Below are 27602 nucleotides of genomic sequence, written 5' to 3' on the forward strand. Positions count from 1 at the left end.
TCCCCAGTGTCTGGCTGGCGGGTACCTGCCCATCTGTGGATGCTGAGAAGCACTCGGTGCCCGTCTTCGACTGCAGCCAGATGGTGCCATACACAGGGTCTCGGTGGCTGAACTCAATGGTGGATAGCTCCGCCACCAGACTGCCCTTTCGGGTGTCCCAGCAGGCTGGTGAGGAAGGAGATGAAGAAGGAGTGGAGGGGGACACAGGCTTCCTTCCTTGGGGCAGGGAGCAGGGGAGCGGGGGGGCTGCTGCTTCTGGTTTGGCAGATACGTGGTGTTTTAGAATCACGGCTTGGTTCCAATCAGCCTGAGTTTCCTACCAGCCCCCACAGACTCTGTGGAGAGACTCCCAGAGTGCAAGCTTCATTCAGATCCTTCAGTTCCTCCCTACCCAACACTGGGCCCTGGGAAAGCCTCTGGGGATAGCATAGGCATAGTGGCAGGGGAACACATGAGGGTGGTCAGGGAAGGCCTCCTGGAGGAAGTAACAGGTAGCTGAGATGGAAGATGAGCCTCAAGGTGGAGGGAGCCAGGCGAGAGGAGAGCCGAGTCCCTACCGCAGGGAAGAGCACGTGGAAGGGCCCCATGTAGGTGACTCTCTCTGCTGCATTAGCTCTTTCCCTTTTATCCTTTGTGCCTCTGCTGCCTCTGTTGGAAAGAAACTCCCAGAGGAGCTTTAGCCTTTACTGTGATCTGTTATTAGTGCTTTGCCAAGAAAGACAGGAAGGTTATCTGTCCTTTGTCCTGTTAGATTTTGTTTCCATTTTCCCATGAATGCACAATGAGGACTCACCCTGTCACACAGAGCTGTTTCTAGGAAAGGCCATTTTGTAAAATAACAAAAGTACTTAGTTCATAAGCTTTGACTTAGTATTTCTCCAAGTCCAAGGCATTTGCCCCTGAACTAGGCTGGTGCAGAAACACGTTTCCTTGGACAAGCCTGCTCAGCCAAGCACAGCGGCTCATGCCTGTAATCCTAGCACATTAAGAGGCTGAGGCAAAAGGATTGCTTGAGCCCAGGAATCCAATACCAGCTTGGGCAACATAGTGAGATCCCGTCTCTACAAAAAATTTAAAAACTAGCTGGGCATGGTGGCACATGCCTATAGTCCCCGCTACTCGGGAGGCTGAGGTGGGAGAATTGCTTGAGCCTGGGAGGTTGAGGCTGCAGTGAGCCATGATCATGCCACTGCACTCCAGCCTGGGTGACAGAGCAAGACCCTGTCTCAAAAAATAAAAATAAGCCAGGTGTGGTGGCTCACACCTGTAATCCCAGCACTTTGGGAGGTTGAGGCAGGTGGATCACTTGACGTCAGGAGTTCAAGACCAGCCTGGCCAACATAGTGAAACCCCATCTCTACTAAAAATACAAAAAAATTAGCTGGGCATGGTGGTGGGCATTTGTAATCCCAGCTTCTCGGGAGGCTGAGGCATGAGAATCGCTCACGCCTGGGAGGCGGAGGTTGCAGTGAGCTGAGATCACATCACTGCACTCCAGTCTGTGCAACAAAGCAAGACTGTCTCAAAAACAAAACAAAACATAAAAATAAATAAAAATAAAAGATAAGCCTGCTCTACTTTGGCAAAGCAGTGCTCAAGGGTAGGTCCCACTGGGTCCTACATGGTCCCCAGAGGGGCCCTTCTTGGAGCAGTGGAGCGCCAGAGTCTGGGCTGGTATGAGCCAGCATGAAAAACCACGGAAAGAGGTTATGAATAATGAGTGAGGCAAGGCTCCTGAATTAATCATGGCAAAGTGGCACCACTTCGGTCTGTTAGAGCTCTGGCACCCAGATAATTTGGCAGGGACGTTTATGGGAGCCCGGGTCTATTCCACAATCTGAAAGCTCCCTTGGGCAGGAGGCAGCAGGTCTGAGAGGGAGATCCGGGTCTCAGGAAGCAGCTGACAACAGGGTTTCGGAGGAGGAGTTTCTCAGCATCCTGGCTCTCACTCCCAAAGAAGAAGCAAAAGTATAAGAACATACAGAGGGCCAGGCGCGGTGGCTCACGCCTGTAATCCCAGCACTTTGGGAGGCCAAGGCGGGCAGATCACGAGGTCAGGAGATGGAGACCATCCTGGCTAACACGGTGAAACCCCATCTCTACTAAAAATACAAGAAATTAGCTAGGTGTGGTTGTGGGCGCCTGTAGTTCCAGCTACTTGGGAGGCTGAGGCAGGAGAATGGCATTAACCCAGGAGGCAGAGCTTGCAGTGAGCCGAGATCGCGCCACTGCACTCCAGCCTGGGTGACAGAGCAAGATTCTGTCTCAAAAAAAAAAAAAAAAAAAAAAGAACATACAGAGGGGGAGGGGTGGGGAATGTTTTTCATGCCCAGGGTCAAGACTGGCCTGGGTGTAGTCGTGGGTTGGATGTCTGATGACTCCAGGGTCAAGGGAACAGAGCAAGTAGGGACATTCAGAGCCAATCCAGTTAGGTGACTTCTGATCTCACTAGAGATTAAAAAAAGCAGTTTGGGCCGGGTTCAGTGGCTCACGCCTGTAATCCCAGCACTTTGGGAGGTCAAGGTGGGTGGGTCACTTGAGGCCAGGAGTTTGAGACCAGCCTGGCCAACATGGCAAAACTCCGTTTCTATTAAAAATACAAAAATTGACCAGGCGTGGCGGCATGCACCAGCCACTGGGGAGGCTGAGGCAGGAGGATCTCTTGAACCCAGGAGGCGGAGGTTGCAGTGAGCTGAGATCGCATCACCGCAGTCCAGCCTGGGTGACAGAGCGAGATTCTGTCTCAAAAAAAAAAAAAAAAAAAAAAAGGGCTAGGCGCAGTGGCTCATGCCTGTAATCCCAGCACTTTGGGAGGCAGAGGCAGGCAGATCACGAGGTCAGGGGTTTAGACCATAAACACAGTGGCTAACACAGTGAAACCCCATCTCTACTAAAAAAAAAATACAAAAAATTAGCTGGGCGTGGTGGCGGGCACCTGTAGTCCCAGTTATTCGGGAGGCTGAAGTAGGACAATTGCATGAACTCAGGAGGTGGAGCTTGCAGTGAGCCAAGATCGGGCCACTGCACTCCAGCCTGGGTGACACAGCAAGACTCCATCTCAAAGAAAAAAATAATCAGTTTTCCAGGTGTGCCATCAGCAAAATCCATGAAGTAAGGACCTCCAAAAATTCTCTCCTCCATAATAGCAGTGAGAAAACTGGCAAAAATGGTCACAATCAACTTTTTCAGAACTCTGGAAATTAGCCAGAGGCTTAGGGCAGTCGGGAGAATGTTTATTCAAGAAAAACAGTAGAATCTTGGTAAAAACAGTGGCATTTTCACTTGCCCTAGTTAAGACTGCACACTCTGCAGTTCCGTGGTGGCCTTGAAAATTCACATCCTACACTCCCGATGAAAAACAGTAGCCTGGTGCCACAAGAGGGAGCAGAATGGGCTGGAGCTCCTTTCAAGTCTCATGCCCAAAGAACTGTCATTATCTGAGTGTCTGGTGGTTCCCTGATAAGGCTCCTCTTGCAAGGTTGGCTGTAATTGACTTGGTTCAGTCTTTGCCTGGTGTGAAAAGTCTTTTCATCAGGGTGTAATTGCAGGCAACTGACTAACTTTGCAGCTTCCTGAGGGAGTGGATAACAGGTGGGGCAAGGAATAGACCGATGAAAAAGCTTAAAAGGAAAAGCTGGGCCGGGTACAGTGGCTCACGCCTGTACTTTGGAAGGCTGAGGCAGGACTGCTTGAGGCCAGGAGTTCACAACCTACCTGTTCAACATAACAAGACCCTGTCCCTATTTTTCTTTCTCTCTCTCTCTCTCTCTCTCTCTCTTTCGAGACAAGATCTCACTAAGCTGCCCAGGCTAGTTTCAAACTCCTGAACTCAGGCAATCCTCCTGCCTCAGCCTCCCAAAGTGTTAGGATTACAGACGTGAGCCACTGTGCTCAGCCTCTATTAAATTTAAACAACAACAGTAGATAAATACAAGGAAAAGCTGAAGCATGATGTGTCCACGGGGCTTTGAAAAGATCTGACGTATTCCTGGGAGTCTAGAAAGTCACAAGCATGGATAGTGCTGGGTGCACGCCCAGAGCTGTGTCATGCTCAGGAAAGCTGATAAAGCCCTAAACTCTCATCTCTGGCTGACCTCATCTCTGCACAGACACTAAGGCAGAGTTGACAACTGCCTGGCTGAGTGTGAAGGCATGCTCACACATGCACACAGAGCCCCTTGGCAGAGAAGGGGGGACTTTTTGGTGACAAATGCTTAAGGAAATCTTTGTCCAATCATTAACTAATCACTAAGCTAAGCAGAGACTATAAGTGGTCACACGTGACAGAGGATACAGACTTTCCAGAACTAGCTAAGAAAATTCATTAATGAAACAAAGAACAACTACAACAAACAGCAACAGCACAAGCTCTGGGAGGTGTGTCAATCTGATTTGCAAAGTTGCCACATTAAATCATACAAAAAGTATAGTTTTTAATAAAAAAAGTTACAAGACATGCCAAGAAATACAAATGTGTGGCCCAAACCCAGGAATAAAAAAGCAATAAATAGAGACTGTCCCCAAGGAGCCCAGATGTTGGACTAACTAGACAAAGGCCTCACATCAGCCGTGCTAAACATGTTCAAAGAAGTAAAGGAAGTCACGTTGAAAGAACTAAAGAAAAGCCTGAGATGATATCTCACCAAATAAAAATTACAAATAGACAAAAATTATTATCATTATTATTTTTGAAGACAGAGTTTCGCTTTGTTGCCCAGCCTGGAGTGCAGGGGCATGATCTCAGCTTACTGCAACCTCCGCCTCCTGGGTTCAAGCAATTCTCTTGCCTCAGCCTCCCAAGTAGCTGAGATTGCAGGCACACTCCACCACACCTGGCTGATTTTTTTTTTTTTTTTTTTTTGTATTTTAGTAGAAACAGGGTTTGACCATGTTGCCCACACTGGTCTTGAACTCCTGAGTTCAGGTAATCCTCCCACCTCAGCCTCCCGAAGTGCTAGGACTACAGGCACGAGCCACCACATCCGAACAAGACAGATATTATTTTTGAAAGAAAGAACAAAATAGAAATTCTGGAGTCATTAACCAAAATAAAAATATAGTAGAGAAGCTACAGGATGGCATATCTGAGCAGGCAGAGAACCACTGAATGTGAAGATGGGCCAATTGAGATTATGTAGTCTGAGGAAGAGAAACAAAAGAGAACAAAGAAAAACAGAGTCTAAAGACCTATGGGAGGGCCGGGCGTGGTGGCTCAAGCCTGTAATCCCAGCACTTTGGGAGGCCGAAACGGGTGGATCACAAGGTCAGGAGATCGAGACCATCCTGGCTAACACGGTGAAACCGTGAAACCCCGTCTCTACTAAAAAATACAAAAAACTAGCCGGGCGAGGTGGCGGGTGCCTGTAGTCCCAGCTACTTGGGAGGCCGAGGCAGGAGAACGGCGTGAGCCTGGGAGGCGGAGCTTGCAGTGAGCTGAGATCGGCCACTGCACTCCAGCCTGGGCCACAGAGCGAGACTCTGTCTAAAAAAAAAAAAAAAAAAAAAAGACCTATGGGACACCATCAAGCATGCCAACATACACATAATGGAAGTCACAGAAGGAGAGGAGAGACAGAAAGGGTAGGAAAGAATATTTAAATAAATAATGGTTGTAAATATTCCATACTTGATTTTTTTTTTTTTTTTTGAGACAGAGTCTTGCTCTGTCACCCAGGCTGGAGTGCAGTGGCATGATCTAGGCTCACTGCAAGCTCCACCTCCTGGGTTCATGCCATTCTCCTGCCTCAGCCTCCCAAGTAGCTGGGACTACAGGCGCCCACCACCACACCTAGCTAATTTCTTGTATTTTTAGTAGAGATAGGGTTTCACCATGTTAGCCAGGATGGTCTCGATCTCCTGACCTTGTGATCTGCCTGCCTCGGCCTCCCAAAGTGCCGGGATTACAGGCATGAGCCACCGTGCCCGGCCCATATTTGATTTGCTTTTAAAAAAATCTACACATCCAAGAAACTCAATGAATTCCAAGTGGCATAAACTCAAAGATACCCATACCTAGAAACATCATAATCAAAGCTGAAGCCAGAGACTCTTGAAAGTAGCAAGAGAAAAATGACTCATAATATACACAGGATCACCAATAAGATCAACAGCTAAAGTTGGGTGCAGTGGCTCACACCTGAAATCCCAGCACCTTGGGAGGCCAAGGTGGGAGAATTGCTTGAAGCCAGGAGTTCGAGACCAGCCTGGGCAACATAGCAAGACCCCATCTCTACAAAAATTAAAAAATAAAAAAGTAGTTGGGTGTGGTGATGTGCACCTGTCGTCCCAGCTACTCGGGAGGCTGAGGTGGGAGGATTGCTTGAGCCCAGGGGTTTGAGGCTGCAGTGAGCTATGATCATGGCACTGCACCCCAGCTTGGGTGACAGAGTGAGACCTTGTCTCTAAAAAAAAAAAAAAGAAAGAAAAGAAAAAAAAAGAAATGATAAGGGAATTAAAATGGCACACTAGAAAATATGTAACACAAAAGAAGGCAGTTATGGAGAAAGAACAAAAAGATTTCAGACATATAGAAAAAAAAAGCAAAATGGCGGATGTAAACTTTATCAGTAATTAAATTAATGTAAATAGATTAAACTCTCCACTTAAAACCAGAGATTGACAGAATAGATTAAAAGGAAAAAAACCATGATCCAGGCTGGGCTCGGTGGTGCACGCCTGTCATCCCAGCACTTTGGGAGGCCGAGGTGGGCACATCGCTTGAGGCCAGGAGTTCGAGATCAACCTGGCCAACGTGTTAAAACCTCATCTCAAAAATACAAAAATTAGCTGGGCGTGGTGGCCGGCACCTGTAATCACAGCTACTTGGGAGGCTGAGGCAGGAGAATCACTTGAACCCAGGAGGCAGAGGTTGCAGTGAGCTGAGAGCACACCACTGCACTCCAGCCTGGGTGACAGAGTGAGATTCTGTCTCAAAAAACAAACAAACAAACAAACAAAAAATCTATGATTCACCTGTATGCCAGCTACATGTAATCTACAAGAGACATACTTTATTTATTTATTTACTTTTTATTTTTTTGGGATGGAGTCTCGCTCTGTCACCCAGGCTGGAGTTCAGTGGCAGGATCTCGACTCACTGCAATCTCAGCCTCCCAGGTTCAAGCAATTCTCATGCCTTAGCCTCCCAAGTAACTGGGATTACAGGTGCATGTCACCACACCTGGCTACAAGAGACATACTTTAGATTCAAGGAGGCAAACTGGTTAAAAGTAAAAGGATGGGGAAAGATATACCATGCAAACGGTAACCAAACAGAGCTGGAGTGCCTGTCTCAAAGACAGACAGACTTTGAGATGAAAAATGCTACTAGAGACAAATAAAGACATTACATACTGATAAAAGGGTTAATTCACTAGGAAAACTTAAGAATTATAAACATGTGCATGTACCTAATAACACAGCCTTAACATACAGGAAGCAAAACCTGACAAAATTGAAGGAGAAATAGACAAGTCAACAATAACAATGGCAGACGTCAGTATCCTCCCTTCAATAATAGACATAGCTACTAGGTGAAAGATCAACAAGGAAATAGAAGTCTTGACCAGCACTATAGACAAGACCTCCTGGACATCTATAGAAAACTCCACCGGACAATAAGCAGAATATAGTCTTCTCGAGTGCTCATGGAACATTCTCCAGGATAGACAATATGCTAGGCCATAGAACAAGTCTCAATAAATTTTAAAAGATTGAAATCAGGCCAGGCGTGGTGGTTCATCCCAGCACTTTGGGAGGCCAGCCGAGGCGGGTGGATCGCTTGAGCCCAGGAGTTTAAGACCAGCATGGGCAGCATGATGAAACCTTGTGACTACAAAAACTACAAAAATTAGCCGAGCGTGGTGGCACACGCCTGTAGTCCCAGCTACTCGGGAGGCTGAGGTGGAAGGATGGCTTGGGCCCAGGAGGTCGAGGCTGCAATGAGCCATGATTGCACCACTGCACTCCATCCTGGGCAACAGAGTAAAACTCCATCTCAAAAAAAAAAAAAAAAAAAAAAAAAAAAGAAAGAAAGAAAAAGAAAAGAAAATGATTATAAGGGAATACTGTGAACAATTATATGTCAACAAACTAGACAACTTGATGAAATGGAAAAGTTCCTAGAAGGACAGAAACTACCAAAACCAATTAAAGAAGAAACAGAAAATGTGAAGAGGATCTATAACAAGTAAAGGGACGGAATTGTAACTTTTAAGCTTCCAATAAAGAAAAGCCAGGGACCAGATGGCTTCACTGATGAGTTCTACCAAACATTTCGAGAATTAATACCGGCCAGGCATGGTGGCTCACACTGGTAATCCCAGCACTTTGGAAGGCCAAGGAGGGAGGATCACTTGAGGTCAGGAATTTGAGACCAGTCTGGCCAACATGGTGAAACGCTAACTCTACTGAAAAAAGACAAAAATTAGCCAGGCGTGGTGACATGAGACTAATCCCAGCTACTTGGGAGGCTGAGGCAGGGGAATCACTTGAATCTGAGAGGTGGAGGCTGCAGTGAGCCGAGATCGCGCCCCTGCACTCCAGCCTGGGTGAGGCAGCAGGCTCTGACTAAGAGCCTGGGTCCCGGCCAGGCGCAGTGGCTCACACCTGTAATCCCAGCGCTATGGGAGGCCCAGGTGGGTGAATCAACTGAGGTCAGGAGTGCGAGACCAGCCTGGCCAACATGGTGAAACCCCGTCTCTACTAAAAATAACAAAAAAATTAGTCAGGCGTGGTGGTGGGCACCTGTAATCTCAGTGACTCAGGAGGTTGAGGCAGGAGAATCGCTTGAACCCAGGAGGCGGAGGTTGCAGTGAGCTGAAATTGCACCACTGCACTCCAGCCTGGGCAACAGGAGTGAAATTCCATCTTAAAAACAAAAAACAAAAAAAGCCTGGGTCCCTCCTTACCTATCTGTCCATTGTAGCAGCCACCCAGGAGCACGTGGGAATCTTTGGGGTTGAACTCCAAGGTAACAAGTGGAGATGATGGCTTCAGAGCAAGTTCAGGCTTATTGGGGTTTTCTATAAAGCAGAAAAAAAATATCCCATCAGGCCTGGAAAGAAAAGGACAGGATCAACAAGTTTCACCCCTTCTGCGGGTGAGTAGTGGGGACATGGTGGCAGGGGGGGAAGCCTGGAAGCCCCTCCATTCTTTCTCCAGGCTGCACCCCCTGGTCCACCTTGGCCAGAATCTGGCATTCTTGACCTAGGGGCTTTGCTGATGGTTTTTATTTTTGGTGAACAGGATTGGGGTGTGCCTATGTGTGTGATAATTATATTTCTAGTCCAATTCCCAGGTTTGGTGTCAAATGAGGTTTTGATACTAAGGTTTTTACGTAAAGTCAGCTCTCTGCCAGTTTCTTCAAACCAGGTCTGTGGACCGCAGATAACGACGGAGTCCACCCCATGGGGCTGCTGCCAGAACTCACTGAGCTGCTGGGGTGTGGGGCGTTAGCTCTGTGCCTGGCACCTACACATTTATTTTAATAATGCTGCCAATGAAGGGAAGCTGGAGAGCATGAAGCCACCACCACCCTCTCCCTGCCTGTGTCTTGCCAGCCCTTCTGTAGACAATGGTTTGTGCTAATAAAGGGACACGCTGCTCCCAGGCCATGAATTAAAGCAAGTGTCAGGACAGACGGGACAAAGGCCCAAGTTCCATTCCACTGCCCTTGAGTCCCTTCTCAGTCTGCTGGGCACTCTTTCCATATATTCTTTTTTGTTGTTGTTGTTGTTGAGACAGAGTCTCGTTCAAGCGATTCTCCTGCCTCAGTCTCCCAAGCAGCTGGGATTACAGGCACCCACCACCAAGCACAGCTAATTTTTGTAATTTTAGTAGAGACGGGGTTTCATCATGTTAGCCAGGCTGGTCTTGAACTCCTGACCTCAGGTGATCCGCCTGCCCTGGCCTCCCAAAGTGCTGGGATTACAGGCATGGGCCACCGTGCCCGGCCTAATATGCTCTTTAGGAGCTAAGAATTGAGATCCCATGGGGTCAGGTCTTCATGCCTCGAACTAAGAATCTGGAATTGGAGGGGGTTTCCTGCTTCTGATTTCAGGCTCTGCCTGAAACCAGACAAGGGAGGAAGGAGAAGAGTGGCTTCCTCCTCGACTGTGGGCCCCTCCCTTGAGGTACCAACCCCGTGAGTGTCCTTGACCTCCTCCCCCTCCCTCCCACTCCTTGGCTTGTGCTGGTCCCAGCCCTCAGTCCTCCCAGGACCCCGCTGCTTCTCACCCAGGTCCCAGATGTATGAATCACTGCTCATGCCCACAGGCGCCCGCTGAAAATCCAAGCAGGAGTATGCCACTGCCAACTTCCTGTTGCCATCAGGGTGCCAGGAGAGGTGCGTGGCAGCCCTCTTGATTTCCTGGGGGTCCCTGCAGGGGAGAGGGAAGAGAGCAAAAGGCAGAATGTGAGGCTCCCCAATTTCTCCTTTTTTTTTTTTGTCAGATGGAGTCTTGCTCTGTCCTCCAGGCAGTGGCATAATCTCGGCACACCGCAACCTCTGCCTCCTGGGTTCAATCGATTTTCCTGCCTCAGCCTCCCGAGTAGCTGGGATTACAGGCGCCTCCCACTACGCACAGCTAATTTTTGTATTTTTAGCAGAGACGGGGTTTTACTGTGTTTCCTAGGCTGGTCTCAAACTCCTGACCTCAGATGATCCACCCACATCGGCCTCCCAAAGTGCTAAGATTATAGGCATGAGCCACCACGTCCGGCCCCTTGAATGATTTCTAATGCATCATCCTGCTCGGTTAGTCCATATATGAGGTAGAGCCCCGCAGGGCTGGAGGGCAACAGGAAGGGCAGCCTCTGTCCCGCTGTGCCCTCTCCTGCACACCCCTTGCTGACAGCCATTGGCCCTGCTTGCACACCGTGAGTCAGCCCTGCCTCAGAAGAGTTCTTTCTTGCTGTGCCGGGACTGGGCTAGGTCCTTCCCAGGCCCCTAAGTCAGCCATGGTAGTGAAATTCCCCAGAGTTGGGATCTGAGGCAAGTCATTTCCAAAACACCTTTTACTCCTCTAGCCCTGCGTCACCCAGACCCAAGGTCTGACCCCTGCCCCAGGTAGAGAGGCTTCCCCTCCACATTCCCCCGGCACCTCCCACCGCTCTATTCCAGCCTCCTGCTCATCTCCACTCATCTGATTGGACAGCCTTGCTTTTTTCTTCACGGTCAAAACTGAGGCCACAGAGCACAGTCCTTCCCACTTCCACCCACTTTCCGCAACTCCTTCCACCAGGCTTCAAGGCCGAGGAGTCCCTCTTCCCCAGTCCTCTCCCCATCCCTGTTCCCAAGCTCTCCTTCCTATCAGCTTCTTTTGTACACCCTACAAAGGTGCTCTGGGATGGGGTATTCAATTCCCGGGGCTGCTGCAATGAGGTCCCACAAACTGGGTGGCTTCAAACAACAGAAACTGATTCTCTCACAGTTTCGGACACCAGAAGTCCAAAATCACAGATATTCTCCTCACATCAAGCATGTAAACATACATATACATATATATATATACACATACACATATGCATATATTTATACACATATGCAGATGCTCCTTGACTAATGATGTTGGCTACATCTGATAAATCCATAGTACATGGGAAATATCAGGAGCTGAAAATGCATTGAATACACCTAACTGACCCAGCATCACATCTTAGTCGAGCCTACGTGCTCAGAACACTTATATTAGCCTAGAGCTGGGCAAAATCACCTAACACAAAGCTCGTTTTATAATAAAAAGGTGAACAGCTCATGTAATTTTCTGAATACTGTACTGACAGCAAAAACTAGAATGGTTGTATGGGTACCTGAAGTACGGTTTCTACTGGATTTGTATTGCTTTTGCACCCTTGCAAAGTCAAAAAATGGTTTAAGTTGGGGACTGCCACAAAAAGTGGCACTCTGCACACCCTGTTCTGCACCGGCTTTGTTTCCATACTGAATCCTGGAAATGACTCCATATCAGCACATAATAAGTTGCACTGCTTTTTTTTTTTTTTTTTTTTTGGGACAGAGTCTTGCGCCATTGCCCAGGCTGGAGTGCAGTGGTGCGATCTCGGCTCACTGCAACCTCTGCCTCCTGGGTTCAAGTGATTCTCCTGCCTCAGCATCCTGAGTAGCTGGAATTACAGGCGTGTGCCACCACACCCAGTTAATTTTTGTATTTTTAGTAGAGATGGGGTTTCGCCATGTTGGCCAGGCTGGTCTCAAACTGACCTCAGGTGATGCGCCCCCAAAGTGCTGAGATTACAAGCGTGAGCCACCACGCCCAGACTGCCCCGCTCATTTTCCCAGCTGCATGGCATTCCGTCATGTGAGTGTACCAGAACTGCTAGAACCAGTCCCCTATAAATGGACTTAGCTTGTTCTAGTCTTTGGCTGGCATACATCCTCTGTAGTGAATATCCACACCTGCAGTGATTTCACACACATACACACACATACACACACACACCCCCGTGGGATGAATCCCTGGTGTCAAACTGCTATCCTCTGGGGTTATTCATGGATATACTGGCATGAGTGCAGGCCACAGCGGGGGCCTGTTTGCCCACAGTGCTGCTAGCTGCTCACGCTTGGTACTTGCACTTACTCTACACTGCAGGAACACGCTCCAGTTGTACACAGATTGGCAATTTCACTTTCTCTGGAGTCTGTACTCCCTTTCCATCAACCAGACCCGCCCCCAGAGCAGGGCCACTTCTCTGCTGGGTGCCTTATCACTATGTGGCTTATCAAGCCCAGAGCACAGAGAGTGCTGCACCCAGGGCGTGCAGCAACTGGCAAGGAGTTGCCTTTGGGGGCGCCCATGCATGGGGGTGACCGAGGGTGGCCAGACACCTGCCTGGCTATGGTGCTACCTGAAAACATTGATGGTTTTAGCTGAAGGGGCCTCCTCCATCACTTCCACGGCCTCCTCGTCGTTGAAATACTCTTCATAGATGTCAATGGCATTGTTCTGCTTGATGCAGTGCTCCATGATCTAGGGTGGACACATCAGAAGTTCTTAGTGGTAAGGGGAGGTCCTTTCAGATTGCCCAGGCCTGCAATGGAGTCTGGGAGGGACAGGTCATAGCCAGGGGCCTTTTCCCATCCACTTAACCATGTGCTTTCAATGGGGGAATTTTCACTTGGTTCTTTTTTTTTTTTTGAGACGGAGTCTCGCTGTGTCGCCCAGGCTGGAGTGCAGTGGCCGAATCTCAGCTCACTGCAAGCTCCGCCTCCCGGGTTTATGCCATTCTCCTGCCTCAGCCTCCCAAGCAGCTGGGACTACGGGCGCCCGCCACCTTGCCCGGCTAGTTTTTTGTATTTTTTAGTGGAGACGGGGTTTCACCATGTTAGCCCATGTTGGGATGGTCTTGATCTCCTAACCTCGTGATCTGCCCGTCTCGGCCTCCCAAAGTGCTGGGATTACAGGCTTGAGCCACCGCGCCCAGCCCTCACTTGGTTTTTGGGGGTAAAATAATATTACTTTTTATGTACAAAGCATAGAAATACATGCAGTGCATGAACAGATATACAGTATGTCTATGGCATTAACATTTGATGGGCCGGGTGCGGTGGCTCACACCTGTAATCCCAGCACTTTGGGAGGCTGAAATGGGTGGATCACTTGAGGCCAGGAGTTTGAGACCAGCCTGGCCAACATGGTGAAACCCCACCTCTACCAAAAATACAAAAGCAAATTAGCCAGGCATAGTGGCGGGCGCCTGTAATCCCAGCTACTTGGGAGGCTGCGGCAGGAGAATTGCTTGAACCCGCGAGGTGGAGATTGCAGTGAGCCAAGATCATGCCACTGCACTCCAGCCTGGGTGACAGAACGAGACTCTGTCTCAATAACAACAACAGCAACAAACATTTTATGGAGGTAGGAGGCCATTAGAAAAAACACGAGGGGCAATAATGAAAAAAAGGTTGAAGAACACCATGCTAGCCAAACAAAATTATTATTATTATTATTATTATTATTTTGAGACAGAGTCTTGCTCTGCCGCCCAGGTTAGAGTGCAGGGGTGCAATCTGGGCTCACTGCAGCTTCTGTCTCTCAGGTTCAAGCAGTTCTCCTGCCTCGGCCTCCCGAGTAGCTGGGACTACAGGCATGCGCCACCACACTTGGCTAATCTTTGTATTTTTAGTAGAGATGGGGTTTTGCTATGTTGGCTCAAACTCCTGAGCTCGAGTGATCTGCCTGCCTCGGCCCCCCAAAGTGCTGGGATTACAGGTGTGAGCCACCAAGCCCAGCCCAAACAAAATTATTAATCGCTCACCATATATATATATATATGTGTGTGTGTGTATAAAATAATATATATATTTAATCACTCACCATATATATATATGTGTGTGTGTATGTGTATATATGTGTGTGTGTGTGTATATATATATATGGCACTCATCTCCTTCTTCCTGTCCTTGCAGACAGCTGGTTCCTCCACCCAGAATGCCCTCCCCTTTATCCCTTTATTGCAAATGTCCACCAAAGGACAACCAAGCCCTGCCACTTCTTCCTGATCCCTTCAGCAGGAGATTGACCCTCCCTCCTCATGGAGTAAAAGGACAAGTCACCCTTCTCTTTCAGCATTTCTTTCTTTTTGTGTTATCTGGTGATGTCTCTGTATTTGTCTTCGACCTCCAATGGACTGCAAACTCTTTGGGACAGGATGTATAAGAGATTCTTTTTCTTTTCTTTTTTTTTTTTTTTTTGAGATGGAGTCTGGCTCTGTCGCCCAGGCTGGAGTGCAGTGGCCGGATCTCAGCTCACTGCAAGCTCCACCTCCCGGGTTTACGCCATTCTCCTGCCTCAGCCTCCCGAGTAGCTGGGACTACAGGCGCCGCCACCACGCCCGGCTAGTTTTTTGTATTTTTTAGTAGAGACGGGGTTTCACCGTGTTAGCCAGGATGGTCTCGATCTCCTGACCTCGTGATCCGCCCGTCTCGGCCTCCCAAAGTGCTGGGATTACAGGCTTGAGCCACCGCGCCCGGCCTTTTTCTTTTAATTTAAATTTAAAATTTGTTTTTCCTTAAAACAATTTTTTTTTTTGCACTGGCAATTATGTAGAACAATTATGTGAGATTCATTTTGCAACCTCTGCTGTGCCTGGCAGAGGCTTGAAGCTCAGTCCGAATTTGTCAAATGAATGAATGATCCCTATTGGCTGCTGGGTAGGGCACCTTGGGGGTCACCTTTGCCCAAGGTCAAACTCCTCTTAATGCCTGGTCAGCCCTTGTACCTGCCTGCCTTCCCTGTTGGTCTGCGATTGGGACCTCTGCCTGCTCCCAGACAGAAGGCTCCTTGAGGCAGCAGCTGGTTCCCTTCCCCCAGCATCCACACGAGCCTCACAGGGAGGGCCAGGCACAGCTGGGCACTGCCCCCCTCGGGGAGCCGCAGTGCTGGATGGGGCTTTCGCAGCTGGGGCGGGAGGAAGCCTTACAGAGCCGAGCTGCATGATGGCGTTCACGTAGTTCTCATCTTTCTCCACCTTCTTCCGGAAACGGATGGTCTGCTCCAGCTCCAGGGGGTTCACGTCCTTGGGCCAGCCCCCCTCGACATGGTTAACTCCCCGGGTCTCCATCTCAAACCGCTCTGTGTTGGCCTAAACAGAGAGCCGCAGGAGGGAAGATGTCACCCTGGTATACTCCCAAACCCTCGGCCGCTTCTGCAATCCAGGTCCCATGCGGGCTCCCAGGGCTGGATGCGGAGGCGCCCTGGCCAAAGCCACAGTATTTTCAGATGCAGGCGAGGAAATTCCTGGTGCTCAGGTGGGCACAGGTAGCTGCAACAGCGCAACCCTGTGGAGCTAAGCAGCTTTGCAACTGGTAGCTGTGGTCATGAAAATCCAGTTTTGACCTTATCTGAATCCTAATGGACCGGAGAAGCCTGTCCATCTGCTCTGTAAGAATCCAAAGAAAAGGCGAATAATTGGCCAGGCGTGGTGGCTCACTCCTGTAATCCCAATCCCAGCACTTTGGGAGGCCGAGACAAGCAGATCACGAGGTCAGGAGATCAAGACCATTCTGGCTAACATGGTGAAACCCCGTCTCTACTAAAATACAAAACATTAGCCGGGCATGGTTGTGGGCACCTGTAGTCTAGCTACTCGGGAGGCTGAGGCAGGAGAATTGCTTGAGCCCCGGAGGCAGAGGTTGCAGTGAGCCGAGATCATACCACTGCACTCCAGCCTGGGCGACAGAGTGAGATTTGGATTTGCTTTGCCTGTCCTTTGTAGCAGGGAGGACAGTTTTACACGCGGGTCTCGCCACTTTCCCTTCTTTCCTTTCTTCTTTTTTTTTTTTTTTTTTGAGATGGAGTCTCGCTCTGTCGCCCAGGCTGGAGTGCAGTGGCATGATCTCGACTCACTACAGCTTTTTGTTGTTGTTGTTGTTGTTGCCCAGGCTGGCATGCAATGGCGCAATCTCAGCTCACTGCAACCTTCGCCTCCCAGATTCAAGTGACTCTCCTGCTTCAGCCTCCTCAGTAGCTGGGATTACAGGTGCTCGCCATCATAGCCAGCTAATTTTTGTATTTTTAGTAGAGACAGGGTTTCACCATGTTGGCCAGGCTGGTCTCGAACTCCTGACCTCAGGTGATCCACTGGCTTCAGCCTCTGGAAGGGCTGGGATTACAGGCATGAGCCACTGCACCTGGCCAGTACAGTTTTGACTTCTCAGGCTGAAGGGATCCTCCTGCCTCAGCCTCCCAAGTAGCTGGGACTACAGGCGTGTGCCACCACATATGGCTAATTTTTGTTTTTGTTTTTCTTCTGTAGAGACGGTGTTTCACCATGTTGCCCAGGCTGGTCTCAAACTCCTGAGCTGAAGTGATCCTCCCGCCTCTGCCTTCTTTTCACTTTATTTTTAAAAATTATTTATTTATTTATTTTTAGAGACAGGGTCTTGCTCTGTTGCCCAAGCTGGAGTGCAGTGGTACGATCACAGCTCACTGCTGCTGTGAACTCCAGGGCTTAAGCAATCCTCCTGCCTCCACCTTCCAAGTAACTGGTACCACAGGTGCGAGCCACCACAACTGGCTAGTTAAAAAAAAAAAAAAAAAAGTGTAGAAATGAAGTCTCACTATGTTGCCCAGGTTGGTCTCAAACTCGTGGCCTCAAGCATCCTTTCACCTTGGTCTCCCAAAGTACCGGGATTACAGGCCTGAGCCAGCATGCCCAGCCCTTCCTATTTTTAAGAAATTGTGGCAAAATACACGTAACATAAAATGTACCACGTAACCATTTTAAAGTGTACACTGCAGCAGTGTTATCATACACAGGGCTGTGCAACCATCAACCCCGCCTAGTTCCAAAACTCTCACATCACCCAGAATGGAAACCCCATCCTCATGAAGTCACTCCCACCTCCTTTCCATTTTTAAGCCAGCTCTCACGAAAGGCAAAAGTCTGGATCAGCACCATAGGAAAGGTTAAAAAAAAAAAAAAAGGTCTGGAAAAGGCAGAGCTGCTGGAAACGACAGGAGGGCCCCCCAGGGTGTGGCCCACACGGCGGCCATTCTGCTTATTGGCTACACCACAGCCACAGGCCTTCTCATCCCCGAGACAGCAGCTGGTCCTGGGAGAGAAGCACCTACTTCATCTGAACTCTGAGTCACTGAAACCACCCACACCCACCTGACTGTTGGACGTATTTTGGCCAAATCACGTGATTTGGTTATCGTTTTATCTCAGCAGTTGTCGACCTAATTAGGGTGAATCACTTAGTCCATAGAGACAGGGAACTCTCTGGCTTCTGAACACATGACCACGACCCTCCAGGTAAGTTCTCTTATCATGGAGGCCCCTCTGGCCGGAACTTTCTGTGGGACACTTCCCTTTTCTCAAGCTGGGTAGTTGCCTGTAGATATGAACCTCTGCTCCCTCAGAATATCTCTCCCAGGCTGGGCACAGTGGCTCATGCCTGTATTCCCAGCACTTTGGGAGGCCAAGGCGGGAGGACTACTTGGGCCCAGGAGCTTGAGACCAGCCTGGGCAACATGGCAAAACCTTGTCTCTACAAGAATTACAAAAATTAGCCGGGCATGGTGGTGCACACCTGTAGTCCCAGTTTCCAGGGAGGCTGAGGTGGGAGGATCTATTGAATTCGGGAGGCGGAGGTTGCAGTGAGTCGAGATTGTGCCACTGCACTCCTGGAAGACAGAGTGAGACCCTGTTTAAAAAAAAAAAAAAAATCTCCCAGCTACACCAAATATCCAAAACAACTCTGGTAAGTGTCTTCGAGGTGAAACAAGAGCTCTTGGGAGAGGGAACATTGTGATTTGCCCTCCCCTGGCTTGAGGAAGGCTGGTGCTGGGTCTTCTTCTGATCCTGGGCACTGCGTGGAACTCAGGGGGAGCCTCTAACCTCACTTCCAGCTTCTGTACTTGGTTCACTCTAACTGGCTTTCAGGTGGACAAGGACCCCCAGAACCACTCACCTGCCCCAGCTGGCCGCCCTGCCTGGCCACACCTCACAGGCCGGGCCCCGTGGGGCAGGGACCCACCTCATGTTCTGACATGCTGACCGAACACTGGATGCCTGTGTCCACTGGGTTCCGCTCCACGAACTGCTCGGCCAGCTCAGGGTTGGGCATGATGTCGATGTTCAGCTCAGCCTGGCGGTCCGAGAAATTGCACTGCTTCCCGAACTCGCTGCGCTTCTTGACGTACACGTACACAATCTCCATGGTGCCAGCTGCTGGGGGGAAGAGGGAGGGTGTGGGGTGAGGGACCCCACCGGCCCCTTTCCCATCTCCACAGGTCCTGCCGGGACAGCTCCAGGTTCTCAATCTGGTTGGGGCAGGAAGCAAGGGGTGCTAGGGAGATCCTAGGAATTTGTCCAGAAGCTGCATCTGCATTTTAAAAAATCCCTAGTGCCGACTATATGCTAAGCATTACCCTATTTAGCTCGTGCAATTGTTCTCTGAGGAAGGCAATAAAAATAATCATTTCGGCCAGGCAAGGTGGCTCACAACTATAATCCCAGAACGTTGGGAGGCCAAGGCAGGTGGATCACCCGAGGTCAGGAGTTCAAGACCAGCCTGGCCAACATGGTGAAACCCCATCTCTACAAAAATACAAAAATTAGCCGGGCATGGTGGCTCACACCTGTAATCCTAGCTACTCAGGAAGCTGAGGTGGGAGAATCACTTGAACCTGGGAGGAGAAGGTTGCAGTGAGCTGAGATTATGCCATTGCACTCCAGCCTGGGTGACAGAGCAAGACTCCATCTCAAAAAAAAAAAAAAAAAAAAAAATTCACCATTTTATTTGAGGGCGTTTGATGCTTAGATGCCCTCAGTGACTTGCCCAGGGTCCTATAGCTAATACATGCTGCAGCTGGCCTGAACCAATTCCAAAACTCTTACCCACCAAATGATACAGTTTTTGTCTTTTGTTTTTAGGTTTTTTTCTTTCTTTCTTTTTTTTTTTAGACAAAGTCTCATTCTGTCACCCAGGCTGGAGGGCAGTGGTGTGCTCACAGCTCACTGCAGCCTCAACCCCTTGGCTCAAGTGATCTCCCACCTCAGCCTCCCAAGTAGCTGGGACCACAGGTGTGCAGCACCATACCTGGCTAAGTTTTGTATTGTTTTGTAGAGATGGGGTCTCGCCATTTTGCCCAGACTGGTCTTGAACTTCTGGGCTCAAGTGATCCATCTGCCTCAGCCTCCCAAAGTGCTGGGATTATAGGTATGAGCCACTGCACCCGGCACAGTACGGTTTTCACTGAATCAGGGTTTACTGACAGGCAGGAGGAAATATTGATGGTGATGACGTTGGACTAAACTCCCTGCCATGCTGGGCATGAAACACACAGGACAGATTTGAGACCCCTGGGCCTCTTCTTGAACCCTTCCTCCCCAACCCAATGGCCCAACTCCCCACCCAATTGTCCAAAAGGCTCATTGGTTGCCAGACTCTGGCCTCCACCACTCTCTGGGCGCCACCCTGGAAATCTCTTCCCTCCAACCAGGACAGAGCTGAGAATCCACCCCAGACAGAGAGAAAGCCAGGGGCTTCCCCAACAGGCGGGACACGGAGGCCTTTGGGAAAGCATCTGACATGTGCTGCTGGCCATGGGGCACAGCAGGGAATTGGGAAGTGGGCTGGGCAGGGCCCTGCCTTCAAGTTCTGGGCCTGCCGTCACCAGCTGCGTGACCTGGGCAGGGCCACTTAGTCTGTCCGAGGCCTGACACACCCACAGGATGCTGAGAAGTGAAATGAAAGTGCTCCAGTGGCATCAGACGTGGGGTTCACAGGCCATGCGAGGAAGGGTTTCTCACTGATGCTGATTAGAAGTTGTAAAAACGCAATGGGCTGGGCCATTCCCACATATTGCCCTTGAACTTTCTGACTCCTCCATGACATCACTAGACCCCACTGGGTCTGAAGGCTTGCTCAGTGAGTTCAATGGCTGGCCCTTGACCTGTGTGCCTGTCACATCACACCATGGCGTTAGCCAGAGATGTCCATCTGCTGGCCACCTGGGCTTTCTGAAATTGTGCCTTTGATAGCAAGTTCCCAGGGGCTCAGATTGTGGGTCCGTGCAAGGCTGCTGGGGTTGCAGAGCCCTAGGACAAAAGATGTGGCTGAGTGGCTGGTGCTGGTGTGGGGAAGATAAACTGAAGGAGAGCTTGCCTTGGTAGATGTACAACCAAAGGCCTTTCAACGCCCAAGAGATTAGGTGAGCAGGCCAGGCATTGTGGCTCATGCCTATAATCCCAGAACTTTGGGCGGCCGAGGCCGGTGGATCACTTGAGGTCAGGAGTTCAAGACCAACCTGGCCAACATGGCAAAAACTTCTCTCTCCTGAAAATACAAAAATTAGCCAGGCATGGTGGCGTGCACCTGTAATCCCAGCTACTCAGGAGGCTGACGTAGGGGAATCGCTTAAGCCCGGGAGGTGGAGGTTGCAGTGAGCCAAGATTATGCCACTGCACTCCAGCCTGGATGACAGAGTGAGACTCCATCTCAAAAAAAAGATTAGGTGAGCAGGTTTGCCTGTGAGCAGGTTTTGCTATTATTTTTAAGTTTTAATTTTTAATTTTTATGGTTACATAGTAGGTGTATATATTTATGGGACACATGAGAGGTTTTGCTATAGGCATGCAATATACAATATACAATCATGGGAAATGGGGTATCCAGCTACACCTGCAAGCATTTATCCTTTGTGTTACAAACAATCCAATTATACTCTTTCAGTTATTTTTAAATGTATAATTAAATTATTTTAACTATAGTCACCTGTTGTGCTATCAAATACTAGATATTAGTAGTCACATTATGGAGAACGGGGTATCCATCCCCTCAAGAATTTGTCCCTTGTTAGTTTTCTTTTTCTTTTTCTTTTTTCTTTTTTGAGATGGAGTCTCGCTCTGTCACCCAGGCTGGAGTGCAGTGGCCGGATCTCAGCTCACTGCAAGCTCCCGGGTTCATGCCATTCTCCTGCCTCAGCCTCCCGAGTAGCTGGGACTACAGGCACCTGCCACCATGCCCCGCTAATTTTTTATATTTTTAGTAGAGATGGGGTTTCACTATGTTAGCCAGGATGGTCTCAATCTCCTGACCTCAGTCTCAATCTCCTGACCTCGTGATCCGCCCGCCTCGGCCTCCCAAAGTGTTGGGATTACAGTCATGAGCCACCACGCCCGGCCTATTAGTTATTTTTAAATGTACAATTAAATTATTATTAACTGTAGTCACCTTTTTGTCCTATCAAATAGTAGGTCTTATTTATTCTTTCTTTTCTTTTCTTTCTTTCTTTTCTTTTCTTTTTTTTTTTTTTTGAGACGGAATCTCATTTTGTTACCCAGGCTGGAGTGCAGTGGTGCGATCTCTGCTCACCGCAACCTCTGCCTCCTGGGTTCAAGTGGTTCTTCTGCTTCAGCCTCCCAAGTAGCTGGGATTACAGGTGTGCGCCACCACACCCGGCCAACAATGTTAACAAAAACAGAAGCTGCAGACTTGGAGAAAATATTTGCAAATTATTTATCTGATAAAGAACTTGCATCCAGAATATGGAAAGACTGACCAGGTTCCCAGCACTATGAACAACAGTTTCCAGCACCACTCCTAAAAGAGTGATCACAATTCTCATTAAAATTTCCTTTTATGAGACAGTGTCTTGCTCTGTCACCCAGGCTGGAGTACAGTGGCATGAACACGGCTTGCTGCAGCCTCCACCTCCCAGGTTCGAGCAATCCTCCCACCTCAGCCTTCTGAGTAACTGGGACCACAGGCAGACACTACCACATTGGACTAATTTTTTTTTTTTTTTTTTGGTAGAGGTGAGGGTCTCGCTACATTGCCCAGGCTTGTCTCAAACTCCTGGGCTCAAGTGATCCTCCTGCCTCAGCCTCGCAAAGTGCTGGGATTACAGGCACGAGCCCATTTTCAAGATGAAGAAACTGAGGCCTGGAGAGATGAAGTATTAATACAGCGTCTAAGGTCACAGTTCTTCAGTTCAGGCAGAACCACCAGGCATGTCTGACTCGAAAGCAGTGATCGTTAGTCCTGACTGCACATTTAGAAACACCTGGAGGGCTTTATGAAATCACAATGCTGAGTTTGAACCCCAGAAAAACTACATCAGAATCTCTCATCAGTATTTTTTTTTTTCTTTTTAATTCTCCAGGCAATTCCATGTGTAGCCAAGTTTGAGGACCACTGATTTAAAGTGAGGGACCTTAATCTCTCAACCAGCGTTTCTCAAACCTGGGATCTTCCTTAAAAATATACAGACTCCCAGGCCTCTCTCTTGTAAATGCTGAACTAGATGCCTGGGGCAGGGTCTAGCATCGTGTTTTTCACAGTCACCCTAGATGAACATGATTACCAGACCTGTGTCTAACCTACCTTCTCCCGCCTCCAGGGCTACAAAGAACCAGACCAGTGGGCCCTGGCCACTGGCCCCTGAGAGGCAGGGCAGGAGCTGTGTGCCCCTAGAAGCATGTGCCAGGGGAAACTTGGACCCTGGAGGAGTGGGGCAGCAGGTGGGGAGAAGGAGGGTAGGAAGGTTAACCCTTTGCATCCATATACATTGTTCCTTGAAGACAGTGCCACCCCCATCCCACTCCTAGCCCCGGAGCAACTCAACCTCAACCACTGTTGCAGAAAGAAAAAAACCACTGTTGCAGAAAGTGGTTTTTGGTTTTTTGTTTGTTTGAGATGGAGTCTTGCTCTGTTGTCCAGACTGAAGTGCAGTGGCCTGATCTAGGCTCACTGCAACCTCCGTCTCCTGGGTTCAAGCGATTCTCCTGCCTCAGCCTCCCATAGCTGGAATTATAGGTGCATGCCACCATTCCCGGCTAATTTTTTTTTTTTTTTTTTTTTTTTTTTTTTTTTTTTTTTTTTTTTTTGAGATGGAGTCTCACTCTGTCGCCCAGGCTGGAGTGCAGTGGCCGGATCTCGGCTCACTGCAAGCTCCGCCTCCCGGGTTCACGCCATTCTCTTGCCTCAGCCTCCCGTGTAGCTGGGACTACAGGCGCCCGCCACCTCGCCTGGCTAGTTTTTTGTATTTTTTAGTAGAGACGGGGTTTCACCGTGTTAGCCAGGATAGTCTCGATCTCCTGACCTCGAGTGGTCCACCCGCCTCGGCCTCACAAAGTGCTGGGATTGCAGGCGTGAGCCACCGCGCCCAGCCTTGTCTTCTTCCCTTTCTTGTAGTTTGGAAATTCTCTTTCCTGGGTGGAAGCAATGGCTTAGAGGGCACAGGGTGGGATGAGAAGCCCAGATTGTATCGGGGGTGCCGCAATGTGTTTATCCCACGTGGACAAAGCTAGGGCCTTGTGAAAAAGCATGGGAATCCCGTGGCATCCTCCCCTTTGCCAACGAAGTGTGAAGCACCTGTGCCTCCCACATGGTGCTGCACGCCTCAGGCAGTTAGGGCTGCCTGTCTCTGTCTTTTCAAAGACAATTGCTGCAAGCCAGCTGGCTCCTAGGGGACACAAGGAGGCTGAAGAGAATGAGGAAACTCCAGGAAGACAGAAATAGCCTCTTTAGTCCAGATCAGACTTTTAACAGCTTTGCTTTCCTTCTTGGTGCTTCCCAAGGCCAAGTCCCGAGCGAGAACAGAAGCATTGTCTTGTGTCTGGAGGCAGACAAAGGAGACATTTAAAGACTGGCCCGGTGACGGGAAGACAACCCATTCAAGGACCCAGAGCAAGCTCTTTCTCATAAGCTAGCAGGGTACGCAGATGAATAGCGGGGTCAGCAGAGGGCGTCTCAGGAGGTCCCCCCCAACCTCTTGTGAGACAAGTGCTAGAGGGTGAGCTTCCCCAAGCAAGGCCTGAGTAGGGGTGTCTGCATGGGGGGACAGAGTGGGGACAGGAGAGTCACTGCCCTCTGGGAGTTTTGTGGGAAGATCCTCCCCCCATGGGAACCTAGAGTCCCAGAGGTGTGCAGGACACCACCGTGAGTCTCAAACACAGGAACACACAGAATCAGGGACGCTGTGGTCCCGACATCAAAGATTCAGGCGTCTCCCGCATCCCCAGGGAGGCAGTCAGATGGGAACCTTCGCTGACTATAAAAACAAAACTTGTCTTGTGCAGTGCGAATGAGCAAAGTAATTCCTGGAGAGAACCTCCGGTGGCTTAAGGGAAAGTGTGTTTTCCAGGCCGGGAGGGAGGCCAAGGGAGCAATGGGGAGGAGGAGTGTCAGCGTGGGAGACTGGGAAGGAGGCAAGCTGGAAGGTCAGCCCTCCGCATTGAACTCCCTAGTGGAATAAGGAGATGAGAACATTTTCCTCTTCTTCCTGGTCCCTGACGCAGCCCCTACTGGGTTCCCGGGACTGGTGGGCCTGCATGGCACCTGGCAGGAGAGGGCTTCCTTCCCTCTTTCTTTGTTGTTGTTGTTTTTGAGACAGTCTTGCTCTGTCACCCAGGCTGGAGTGCAATGGTGTGATCTTGGCTCACTCCAACCTCTGCCTCCCAAGTTCAAGTGATTCTTGTGCCTCAGTCTCCCGAGTAGCTGAGATTACTGGTGCGTGCCATCACACCCGGCTAATTTTTTTGTTTGTTTGTTTGAGACGGAGTCTCACTCTGTTACCCAGGCTGGAGTGCAGTGGCCTGATCTCAGCTCACTGCAACCTCCGCCTCCCAGGTTCAAGCAATTCTCCTGCCTCCACCTGCCACGTAGCTGGGACTATAGGCGTAAGCCACCGCACCTGGCCAGAATTTTTGTATTTTTAGTAGAGATGGTGTTTCACCATGTTGGTCAGGCTGGTCTCAAACTCCTGACCTCAAGTGATCCATCTGCCTGGGCCTCTCAAAGCACTGGGATTACAGGCGTGAAAACCGCACTGGCTTTCCTTCCCTTTCTTATGGCCTTGTGCACTTTCTGGAATTCCAGGGTCCTGAGGGACTCACTGTACCCTCAAAAGAGGCAGACCTCCCTAGAAAGCCCCCATTTGTTTTCTCCCAGGGTAACACTAAGCATGGCTGAGCACCCCAAGGAAGGTGAAGGCTGAGGGCAGGACGAGGTGGCAAGAGGTCCTCAGAATTGGAGAGCGATGGGAGTCAGTGTCTACCCGCCCTCACCACTACCTTGTGGTCTCCTTGATGGAAAGACTGTGGTCTTTTATTCAGTCCAGTCCCCAGGGCCTGGCACACAGAAGGGGCCCAAGACTCCTGTCACCTTCTGCGTTAGTGACTGTGATAACAGCGCCTACCAGGCTTCTCTCTACAGCTCTCTCCCCTGTTCCTTCTCTGCTGACCGTGACAAACAAGCAAAGAGGATTCGAGAGGAAAACACGTAGGGTCTGAAAGCTGGGAGAAGACGCACTTCTGTGGTTCAAGAGAATGTGGTAAACCTTGACCTTGAACAGAAAGGATGAACCGCACACGCTCTGGAGGAACTCACCGACTGACCTCGATCACACGAGAATGCCAGCTCCAAGGTTGAGGAAGAAATGAAAGAAAGCACTTAAAACACCTGCCACCTAGCAGGTGTGCGATACTGTTAATTTACGTCCCTCTATCCTGAGCAGAAAGCTCTCCTCTTAAAGGGCCCATCTTCCCATCACCCTAGTCCAAGGCTGTTTTTTTCCATCCATTCAGCTGTAAATCCTTCAGAGGTCTCCAGTCCATTCCAGGGCACGGACTGTATCAGGACCTGGGCGGGTAGGAGGGTATGAGGCAGGGTGTTCAGAAGCTGCAGGGTCCTGCGACTCGGGGCGGATCCAGGGCAGCGAGGATTAAGGGGACAGAGAGCACTAGGAGCGCTAGTCCTGACAGCCACCATCCGGCAGAGCTATCCAGAAGGAAGCCCCCCAAGAGGAATTTTTGGCCCTCTTGGTGATTATTACCCTAGAAGTCTCTCCCTGTCACTCTCCACTCTAGTCTTTAGCCTCCGACGTCCTCCTGGCGCCCGCCCCTTACCCTGGGTCCGCTCCTCCTGCTTCTGGGTCTCTGGGAAAGCGCCCAATCCACGGTCCCGGCTCCAGTGCTTCTCAAACGGCGGCGTTTACCGGTTGCTTGGCAACCCGGCCTGGCTCCGGACGCGCGGGGCAACGCGGAAGGACCCCGGAGCACGTGACTCCCGTTCTGCCACGTCGGAAGCGCCGCCCGTCCGTCTTCTTTTTGGAGGTCTCCGGAGTTAGGAGAAGAATTAACCAATAAGTTGGTAACATACCAGTAATGATCATGAACATTTGTAGGGGCGTTGCCAAAGCGCTTATCCAAACCTACGTTTGTATGCATTTGCATCGAGCAAGGTACCCAGAAAATGCAAGTAAGAATAGTCAGTGCTTGGGAAGCCCTGGTCCCTGGGTGGTTATGGCGGGCTCTGCTTACGATCTTGGCTGAGTGTGTTGTTATGCCTTCCTTCAGTTTCCGCATCCATTCAGTGGGAAGTATAACCGCCCCCCACCCCCGCCCCCCGCTACCATCCTTCCTGCACTTTATGTAACAAACACACCTTCCTGCACCACCAGTATGGAAACTCCTTGGGAGTAGAAGCTGGGGATTTTTACAGCTTAGCTGGGTGGTTGGCACGAAATGTACTAGGTTCATTGAATGAATGGATGGATGAATGAATGAATGAAACGAGTCATGTTTCTCAGGGAGTTAAGGCAATTGAGATCATGCAAATTAAAATAAGGGAATTTGGGGCTAGAAAAAAATGAATTTGAATCCCCGTTTGGCTACCTACTAATCTCATGACCCCGGACAAATTCCTTTCCTTTTCTAAGACTCAGCTATCCTCATCCGCAAAGTGGCAGGACAGTGGCGGTGCTCATTAGATCATGGGGAGGATTAAGTGAGAGACAACACAGGGGCGTGTCCAGCCCCGTCCAGAGCTACTGGTGCCTGAATGAAGGCAGCTCGGGGAATGGGGTTATCCGGAGTTCAGACGCTGACATTGGAAATTTGGACTGGGACAGAAGAGGAGTGCGTCATCCAAGAAGTGGGATTGGGGTTGGAACTGGGCCTTGAAAAATGGTTATGAGTTGCAGGGAAGAGGAGTGGGGAGGGCGTTCCAGATTGGGGGAGGGCATGGCTTGAGCAAGGAAGGAAGGGGCAGCCGTCATGGAAGAAAGGCATTTTGCGAGGATGGTGGGTGGATCAGTCTGGCTGGGGTCGAGAGTCCCTGCAGGGGAAAAATGAGA

At 49.8% G+C, this 27602-nt stretch overlaps 1 protein-coding gene across 1 annotated transcript in view; it reads right to left on the reverse strand.

Annotated features, from left to right (window-relative positions):
• DNAI2 (dynein axonemal intermediate chain 2) overlaps nucleotides 1-18687 on the reverse strand; it is a 35095-nt gene extending 16408 nt beyond the window's left edge. The window contains exons 1-6 of the mRNA XM_037993474.2: nucleotides 18497-18687; nucleotides 15436-15597; nucleotides 12865-12986; nucleotides 10237-10379; nucleotides 8910-9023; nucleotides 26-165 (exon numbers count right to left, since the gene is read on the reverse strand). Coding sequence (XP_037849402.1) covers nucleotides 26-165; nucleotides 8910-9023; nucleotides 10237-10379; nucleotides 12865-12986; nucleotides 15436-15597; nucleotides 18497-18679 — 864 coding nt within the window. The 5' untranslated portion in view covers nucleotides 18680-18687. The remainder of the gene's footprint in view (nucleotides 1-25; nucleotides 166-8909; nucleotides 9024-10236; nucleotides 10380-12864; nucleotides 12987-15435; nucleotides 15598-18496) is intronic.
• Between the last annotated feature and the right edge of the window lie 8915 nt (nucleotides 18688-27602).

This window comes from Chlorocebus sabaeus, chromosome 16 (genome assembly GCF_047675955.1).
Source record: "Chlorocebus sabaeus isolate Y175 chromosome 16, mChlSab1.0.hap1, whole genome shotgun sequence".
Classification (NCBI taxonomy): Eukaryota; Metazoa; Chordata; class Mammalia; order Primates; family Cercopithecidae; genus Chlorocebus; species Chlorocebus sabaeus.